Source organism: Tigriopus californicus, chromosome 2 (genome assembly GCF_007210705.1).
Source record: "Tigriopus californicus strain San Diego chromosome 2, Tcal_SD_v2.1, whole genome shotgun sequence".
Classification (NCBI taxonomy): domain Eukaryota; kingdom Metazoa; phylum Arthropoda; class Copepoda; order Harpacticoida; family Harpacticidae; genus Tigriopus; species Tigriopus californicus.
The window spans coordinates 13,828,814-13,838,244 of NC_081441.1; the positions used below are offsets into that span (position 1 = coordinate 13,828,814).

General features: G+C 46.4%; 1 protein-coding gene across 1 annotated transcript; it reads left to right on the forward strand.

Annotated features, from left to right (window-relative positions):
* Positions 1-2,393: 2,393 nt before the first annotated feature.
* Positions 2,394-8,315, forward strand: LOC131876972 (uncharacterized). Its single transcript, XM_059222518.1, has 2 exons — positions 2,394-7,297; positions 7,366-8,315. Exon 1 carries the CDS (start codon positions 2,617-2,619, stop codon positions 4,012-4,014), a length of 1,398 nt encoding a protein of 465 aa, XP_059078501.1. The 5' UTR covers positions 2,394-2,616; the 3' UTR covers positions 4,015-7,297; positions 7,366-8,315.
* Positions 8,316-9,431: the final 1,116 nt, after the last annotated feature.

Below are 9,431 nucleotides of genomic sequence, written 5' to 3' on the forward strand. Positions count from 1 at the left end.
GTGGAGAGCATACAAGCTATGGACATAAATGGCGGGAATAAAGAGGTTCATAATATCACAACACGAAGCATCGGCGTTTGTCAAACACACAGCTAGTCCACAAGAATTGTGACAGATTGCGGCCATCATGAACAAATCTCACCAAGCAAACCAAGATCCGTCGGATTCGAATAGAGCTAGCTGCGCTGGTATTGACTCTCAACACAGTCTTAATCGCGGGAGACATGTTTCAGACACCGATAGTGATTCCCGCCGGTGCGACGAAAATCGCTCGCAACTCTCGTCCCATCAAATCACACAAGAAGAACTAGGGACAAATACAGCCAGGCATGTCCGAAAGAATAGGAAAGTGGCGAAAAATCGTTATGAACATCACAGTGCTCCATTTGGTTTGCAAGCAGTTCATGGGAAGACACATCAATCCGATTCTTCAAGCGCCTCTTCCGACGGCAAAAACATCCGTACCAGAGCCAAGGACGATGGCTGCCTCATCCTTTGGCGAAGCTAATTGGCCAAGGTGGAGGCGCCAGCAATTATTTCAAAGAATCGCGGGGACAAGGTTAGTTTGCGTTTTTGTTTTCTAGAGCTTATTCTGTGAAGTTTGATTAAGGTCATTGTAGCATTGATAAGTGTGAGGGACGATGCCAAGGCCAGATTGCTGATGCCGAGGCCAGTTGCCCATGACGGGGCCAGACTGCCATGCCGAGGCCTGATTGCCAGTACTTAGGCCAACTTGCCATAACAGAGCCCAGAGTGCCATAACAGAGGCCAGAGTGCCATAACAGAGGCCAGAGTGCCATAACAGAGGCCAGAGTGCCATAACAGAGGCCAAAGTGCCATAAAAGAGGCCAGAGTGCCATAACAGAGGCCAAAGTGCCATAACAGAGGCCAGAGTGCCAAGAACCGAGGTCAGACAGACTTTACTGAGGCGAAATTTATCATTGCCGGGGGCCAGCTTAACATTTCCAAGGGCGGTTTAGTTTGCTGAAGCCAGTTTACTGTGTTCGAGGCCCAGAATGCGTGCCGTTGCCAAGGCCAGTGTCTCAACCAAGGTCAGATTTTAGATGAAAAATTGGTACATAACAATTTCAGGACTTAATATTCACGTCGTTTTTTACGATTGTTGTCTTCTTTAGCAAAATGTTGGCAATTGCTAAAGGATGCTTTGGAGTATATCAAACGTTCTACAAAAACAGCTCCCACAGTCAAGCCAGTTGCTATGTCCCACCTGACTAGGCGCGAGAAAGTTTCTGCTCAACGATATCGCGGTGCCAAGGGACGTGTTGCGGCCACCCTGGGCGTGAACAGGGAATGGGTAGCTGATGCGTTCCGTCCACGTGAAAAGAACACCCGAAGATTGAGTGAACCATTAATACACGATGTACGGCCTTGCGGAAACAAACTATTGGTAACGTCCCTACCTATTGTTCCCTTCTTTTGCTTCTTACTAACGTGTTATGTATACCTTGTTCCTAGAAACTCTCAATACAATAAAGAGAACGTCTCAATATCGCTGTAACGAGCCAACATGAAGAAACCCAGTGGAAAGCTGTCGTCTGTCACTTTGTCAAAGAAAAGGATTGAGGAGTGGTTGGATCAAGATGTCACTCGTTGGGACTTGATCAGGGAGGAATTCAACCGGTTCACCAGGCTTTTGGCCGAGTTAGAGGCGGAATGGGCCGCTATTCTCCCCGGAGACAAAGACCAGTATACAGAAATGAGTTTATGGTCCGCCGAGCACATTGACGACAAGATCGAATTTAAGCGTAAAATCCAAAGCCTTCTCGGCTCGAAAGGTGCGCAACCCGACGTTCAACCAGAAGATAGTGCCTCCATGATGTCAAGAGCGTCCCATCATTCCAATGCATCTTCTGCAACATCCGCGCGAATTCTTGCTGAGGTCAGAAGGAAAGATTTGGAGCTTCAAAAGATACACCTCCAGAGATTAACGGAGTTGGAAGCAGAGAAAGCGGAGGCTAATGCAAGAACAAAATATCTCACTCAGAGACATCAAGATATGGAGATCGACTTGGAAATTGAGCGCGAGCAAATGAAAGAAAATTCGTTCAAAGAACTGGAGGCCTTAAGTTCAAACTTCGCGTATTCCAATGTTCCACAACAAGTAGCAGAGAAAGGAAGCCAGCCTCAGGTACATTTTCTAGAAAACTCAACGGCGTCAAACAAGCCTCGTGATTCCGTCAATTTGAAAGTAGAGCGTCCTAACTTAGAGGACGTACTAGAACGGGTCTTGGCAGTCCAACTGGAATCTACATTACCTAAGAAAGATCTTCGCCCATTCTCCGGTAAACTGACAGAGTATCAAGTATTCTCGCGCTCTTTCCGTTATCTTATCGAGCAGAAAACCAACAACGAAGAAGATTGCCTTCAATACCTTCTGCAATACACTACGGGTGAGCCTCATGATCTTATATCCGCGTGTGTCTACCTTGATCCTAAAGATGGCTACAAGGAGGCAAGGAAGCTCCTAGATCGAGAATATGGAAACAAGTACGGCATAGCAGCCGCCTTTCGCAAAGAAATGAACAACTTCCCCCACTTCAAAGAAGATTCAGATAAAATCAAGGAGTACTGTTGCTGACTAAGTGTGGTACAGGCATGAAAACCATGAAAAGCCTCGTGACATTGGACGACAGTGAGCTAATTTTCAGGCTAATGCTCAAACTTCCTCCCCCCTGCAAAAGAAAATGGAGACAAACAGTTCAGCAGATCGAGGAAAAGCAAAATAAAGAAGCTGGCTTTGAGGATTTCTCCGTCTTCGTTCGCCATCTCTCAAGTGAGTGGAACCATGCAGTGTATGGTCTAAAGAAAAAAGCGGAAATAGACCCCAGCACCTCCTTGATTTCGAAGGACAGAAGGAACCTGTCTTTAGCCACCAACACGTCACGATCAAGCCTCACTAGAAACTCAAATCGAACTGAGTTAAGGTCTTGCCCATTCTGCGTAAGAAACCACCCCATTGATACCTGTAATGAAGCCAAGCGCTTCTCATTGCAAGAAAGACGGGAAGTCTTGAGAGGGCGATGCTTCGGGTGCTTAGAATGGGGGCATTGGGCGAGGGCATGCCATCAGCAAAAGTTGTGCGACGTTTGTTCGAGGAGGCATCCCACCATTCTCCATGAGGAAGAGCTACAACCAGATGGTCAGGACTCTTTGCAAACCACGCCGGAAGTCAACGTCAGGGGAGTCCAGGTGTTAAGCAATGTTAAGAGCGACAACCTACTGGCGATAGCAGTGGCCTTGGTCCCTGTCAGGATCCGCATCCAAGGGCTAGAGAAGGACATCGTGACTTACGCAGCTCAAGACTCGTATAGCACAGACACTTTCATCAAAGAGGAACTTCTCAAGGCACTAGGCATCGAAGGCACACCAACCACCGTCTTTCTAACAACTATGGGACAGAAGAGATCGCCTATCACAGCCCGAACCGTGAAAGGCCTTGAGATCTCAGACATGAATAACGAAAATACAGTAACCCTGCCGGAAGTTTTAGCTTACAAGGACTTACCAGTAGATCGCGGATATATCCCAACTCAAGACCAGATTAACTCATGGCCACATTTAGCAAAGCTTCCAATCCAATGGTCCGCAGCAAAGGTTGGAGTTTTAATTGGAATGAACGTTCCTGGAGCTTTACGACCACTCAAAGTGGTGCATGGTAAGGACGACGAACCTTATGCCCTTCAGACCAAGCTGGGCTGCACTATTCATGGACCCATGGGAAGAAATTCTAATCGACAACACAAGTGCAATTTAATCAAGATAGACAACGGAAACATTAAGGACATGATCCAAAAACTGTATGATCAAGACGTGCCGGACCCTGTCGGAGCTGCTGCCCTTGGCCCATCTGTGGAAGACCGCCAATGGTTAAAAATGTTGAAGGATGTGCTCGCCTCGTTGACGGGCACTATCTCATTAATCTCCCTTTTAGAAGTCCCAAACCAAAATTCCACAACAGCAGAGAGCAAGCACTGCAACGCGTTCTTGGCCTAAAAAGGAAATTGTTGAGGGACCCATCCTACTTCACCGACTACAAGTCCGTAATGGAAGACCTATTGGCTAAAGGTTTCATGGAAGCGGCAATGAACCCCAGAGAGGATCCAAGTAAAGAGGTTTTTTACATCCCTCACCATGGAGTCTGTAATCCTCGAAAACCGGGGAAACTTCGTGTTGTGTTTGATTGCTCTGCCGCATACAACGGAGTGTCGTTAAATTCAGCGCTACTCCAAGGACCTGATCTCACCAACGGCCTCTTGGGAGTGCTCTTTCGTTTCAGACAAGAGAAGGCAGCCCTGGTTGGGGACATTGAAGCAATGTTCCATCAAGTCAAAGTACCCGATGGCGATTGAGATTTTCTCAGGTTATTGTGGTGGCCGGATGGAGATCTAGACAATCCAGTGCAAGAGTTCAGGCTGGCCGTACATCTTTTTGGAGCGGTCAGCTCCCCAAGTTGCGCCAACTTCGATCTCCAGAAGACAGCAAGAGATCATGCGGCCCAATTTGGAGAGGAAACAACCAGGATTGTTCTGAAAAACTTCTACGTCGACGACCTCTTGAAGTCGGTCAAATCCGTAGAAGAGGCACAGACCTCACAGAAGGAGCTCGTCCTACTTTGTGCTAAAGGGGGTTTCAAACTTACTAAGTTCATCTCCAATCGTGTGGAAGTTATCAACTCGATCCCTCCAGACCTTAGGGCCCCTTGTTTGGGCGCTAGGGTAGAGCTCAAAATCGATGGTGTGGTAGAACGAGCTCTCGGGATCCTATGGAGTGTTGACAGAGATTGCTTCGAATTCTCTGTGCTGCCGGAGCAGGATTTGTCTACGAAAAGAAAACTTCTATCTACTATTAGTTCAGTCTACGATCCTTTGGGGATGGTCGCCCCAGCGGTTCTCCCTGCACGCTAACACTTCAGAGACTTGACTTTGCTTGCAAATCATGGATGGGACACGCCAATCCCACCATGCGAACTTACCAAATTACAAAAATGGACGACCGAGATGTCCAAGCTTGCAGGCTTGTCCATTCCGAGGTGCTTCAAGTCAGCCTTGTCGGGAAACGTCAGATCTTGTCAGCTTCACCACTTTTGCGATGCCAGTGAAAGAGGCTATGCATCCGTGGCCTATCTATTGTTAGAGGATTGCGAAGCCAACATCAGTGTGTCCTTCGTTTCGGGAAAAGCCAGGGTTTCGCCCAAGAAAATCGTTTCAATCCCTAGAATGGAGCTTATTGCCGCCGTGCTTTCAGTAAAACAGAACATTCACATTGTGTCAGAGCTGGAGTACCAAATCGACAAAGTACTATACTAGACAGACAGTGTAACCGTGCTAAAGTATATAGCTAACACAAGCAAACGTTTCCATATGTTTGTCGCCAACAGAGTTGAGCTGATTCTGGAGTCTTCAAGTCCTAGTCAATGGCGTTTTGTGCCCACGTCAGTCAATCCTGCCGACGACGGGTCAAGAGGTATTTCATTTCACCAATTGATCAAACATTCGTCATGGCTTACCAGCCCCCAATTTCTAAGGACACTGTCCGATGAATGGCCCACTTCTCCTTATATCCCCGAAGTAAAGTCAGATGATCCAGACGGCCGAAAAGACACGAAAACTATGGGAACAATGGTGTCCGAAAAAGAGCCAAGTTTGATTGAAAAGTTGGCCTGCAACTGCCACTCATTCCAAAAGTTGGAAAGGGTGGTTTATTAGATATTCGTTGCCGTCTCCCGGTTTGGAGGGCGGCAACAACCAGATAAAACTAACGAGCAGCTGGAGACAGTTATTTTCAGGATGGTTCAACGAGAGTGGTTCAGCAATGGGTTGAACGAGCTAGAAAAAAACGGCCAAGTCCGGCCGACCAGCAAACTATCCAGTATGAGTCCGATGGTTGTCAACGGCCTGCTCAAGTCCAGAGGTCGTCTCCAAAACGCTTCAGCCTCAGACGACTTCAAGTTCTCAGTCATTCTCCCCAAGGACTTGAGAGTTTGCGTGCTCATTGTCCGAACCGCTCACCAAAGATGTGGACACTTAGGAAGAGAATACGTCCTCTCTGAGCTCAGACAAAAATTGTGGATCGTCGGAGCAAGTCAGTTGGTTCGGAGGGAATTTTCAAATTGTGTGACATGCAAGAAGATAAGAGGGAAAGCCATTGAGCAAATGATGGCCGACCTCCCGGCCGACAGAGTTCAAGAAGCAATGCCCTTTGAAAATACCGGTGTGGATTATTTCGGTCCCTTTCTCGTTAAACGTGGCCGAAGCCAAGAAAAAAGATATGGGGTTATGTTTACTTGTCTGTCCACTCGAGCTACGCACTTAGAAATAGCTCATTCCCTTAACACCGACTCGTTCATTAACGCACTTCGAAGACTTATTGCCCAACGAGACGCCGTGAAAGTCCTACGATCAGATAACGGCACAAATTTCCACGGGTCAAATAGAGAACTTAAAGACGAGATCAAGAAACTTCAAGCCTCGCAAACAGACGTTTCCCAGTATGGGATTGAGTGGAAGTTCAATGCCCCAGGGGCATCGCATCATGGGGGGGCGTGGGAACGAAGTATTCGCACTGCTCGACAGATACTCCAAGCCCTACTACAGAACCAACACCATGTCCTCTCTGAAGAATGCCTCCAAACAGTTTTTTGCGAAGTGGAAGCAATAATGAACAGAAGGCCATTGACTACTCCTTCCAACGACCCCAATGACCTGGAAGCCCTTACACCAAACCATCTTTTGAATCTTCGAGGAGGCGAAACTCATCTACTTTCCGACCAAGATCAAACCCATTTTGTTCGGTCACTGTGGAAAAGAATCCAACAATTGGCCGATGTTTTCTGGTATCGATGGAAACGCGAGTACCTTGCGAACCTGATGTCGAGACAGAAGTGGATGAGCACAGTCCAAAATCTCTGCCCAAGTGATCTGGTCCTCTTTATTGACAATAGCCTGCCCAGAAATCAATGACTCATGGGACGGGTCATTCAGGGCCTCCCAGGAAAGGATCGAAGGACACACGTGGCACAAACTCAAACAAAGAACGGTGTTCTCGTGCGACCTATATCTAAGCTCTGCCTGCTATCAAAATATCAAGACGTAAACACAAATTGATGTCCGAACTCGCCGATATTCTCTCGTTCGAACATGGTGGGTGGGATGTTGCGGCCACCCTGGGCGTGAACAGGGAATGGGTAGCTGATGCGTTCCGTCCACGTGAAAAGAACACCCGAAGATTGAGTGAACCATTAATACACGATGTACGGCCTTGCGGAAACAAACTATTGGTAACATCCCTACTTATTGTTCCCTTCTTTTGCTTCTTACTAACATGTTATGTATACCTTGTTCCTAGAAACTCTCAATACAATAAAGAGAACGTCTCAATATCGCTGTAACGAGCCAACAGGACGAGTCATGCTTCCAAAGACTTCGAATTTCGGGAAACAAAAGAAAGAATTCCGATCGTATCAAGCCTATCGTTCAAGTAATGGTCCATCGGCACTGCGGCCGTGTGCCATATGCAAAAGTCCGGAGCACTGGGCAAGTCAATGCCCGCACCGAGCGACCTGAGGTGTTGTTTGCGATTAGTTCATTGGCCTCCTAAAGCTTGTTCTCGTGTTTATTGTTTGAGATGCTAGCAGTTAAAAAAAAAATAAAAAAAATGGTCTCTCTTCAATTCCGAGGGTTTGATTATACCATTAGGTGAACAATATTGGAGTACGTTTCCAAACCATTTTTCAGACGGTGACATCATCGCTCATTTCCAAGATGATGAAGATCTTGGAAGCTATTTCGAAACTCGAAATAAAGCTATTGATCCAAGAGTGCCTGGGAGGATTCACCAATCTATGTTCCGAAATTATTGGGTGAATGTGCTGAAGGGGTCAGACATGCATCTATCACTGCTAGCAGAGGGTTACAAACTACCTTTCGCCAGCCTACCACCAGTTTCTACGCTTAAAACAACTTTTCAGCTCGATCACATGAAAATTTCGATTTCGTCTGCAAGGCGATAAAAAATCACCTAGAGGTAGGGGCGATTAAGCAAGTTCATTATATCCCACACCTGGTAATGCCTTTACAGGTAGTGGCACCTTTAGGCAAGAAAAAGCGGCTAATCACTGATCCATCTCGCCAGCTCAATCCATATTTACACAAACGATCGGTAAAACTAGAAAATTTACATCGCATTGCTGACTTGATCCCCCAACATTCTTGGTTTGGAGTAATGGAACTATCTTCGGGATATTATCACATTCGGATTCACGAGCAGCATCAATCATTCCTTGGTTTCAGTTGGGTTGGAGCAGATCAAGTCCCCAAGTACTATGATTGGTTGATTGCCTTTTTAGGTGTCACCGCTTGTGCAAGTGTTTACAAAAATTCAAAAGCCTATCATCTATTACCTCAGATCTATCGGAATTCTCTGCTTCATTTATATCGACGATATGATCATTTTCGGCGAGTCTGAAGCTGCATGCCATGCCAATATGAGCACAGCCAGGCATGTTTGGCAGCAAGCTGTTTGGATAGAGAACATCAAAAAAGCACGCGGCCCAACTCAAGTGGGCGAATATCTCGGAATAATCCTGAACGCGCAGTCTTTGTCTTTTCACGTGCCTCAAGACAAAAAACGATTGATTTCAGGTCTTTGTTTGCATACAACTTATCAGTTCGAGTGCCATGTTAAACAGCTGGCCCGGGTGTATGGGAAAATACTTGCCAATATGTTGGCTACGGGACCACAAATACTGCTCCTCACAAGACGAGGCCTCAAAACTATTGCGGCAGCATCCTCATGGAACGACATTATTTCCATCAAGCATCTTCACAATGAGCTTCTCTATCTGTCCCAGCATTACGCTTCCCTTGACGGATTTCCGATGAAGCACGATCACAACAAAATAGCCACTTCGCTTACTCAATCAGCCTCAGACGCGTCAGGAAAAGCAGTAGCAGTAGTGAAAATTATATGCAATCAAGGTATAAAGCATGCCCAACACGAGGGACCATGTGGTTTTCAACAATCCATGGCACTGTTCAGTCCAATAGAACAACTTTATAGTATTACTTGGAGAGAGTTGAAAGGAATCCTATTGTTAATAGAAAAACAAGGACCTAAGATATCGGGCAAATCGGTTGTTCATTGGACGGACTCCAAGAATGTCAAGCGAATCATGCTGAAAGGATCCAGCACTGAAGACCTGCAACAAATGGCTTTAACCATTTATCATAAAGCGAGGAAATTATCAATAGATCTGCGTGTGATTTGGTGCCCAAGATCAGACCCAAGATTACGGTTAGCAGATGATTTCAGCAGAGCCATTGACACTGACGACTATGGCATTGATGACATCTCTTTTCAATATCTTCAGCGCATTGCGGGAAGACCTTTTGATTTCGATTTGTTTGCCTCGG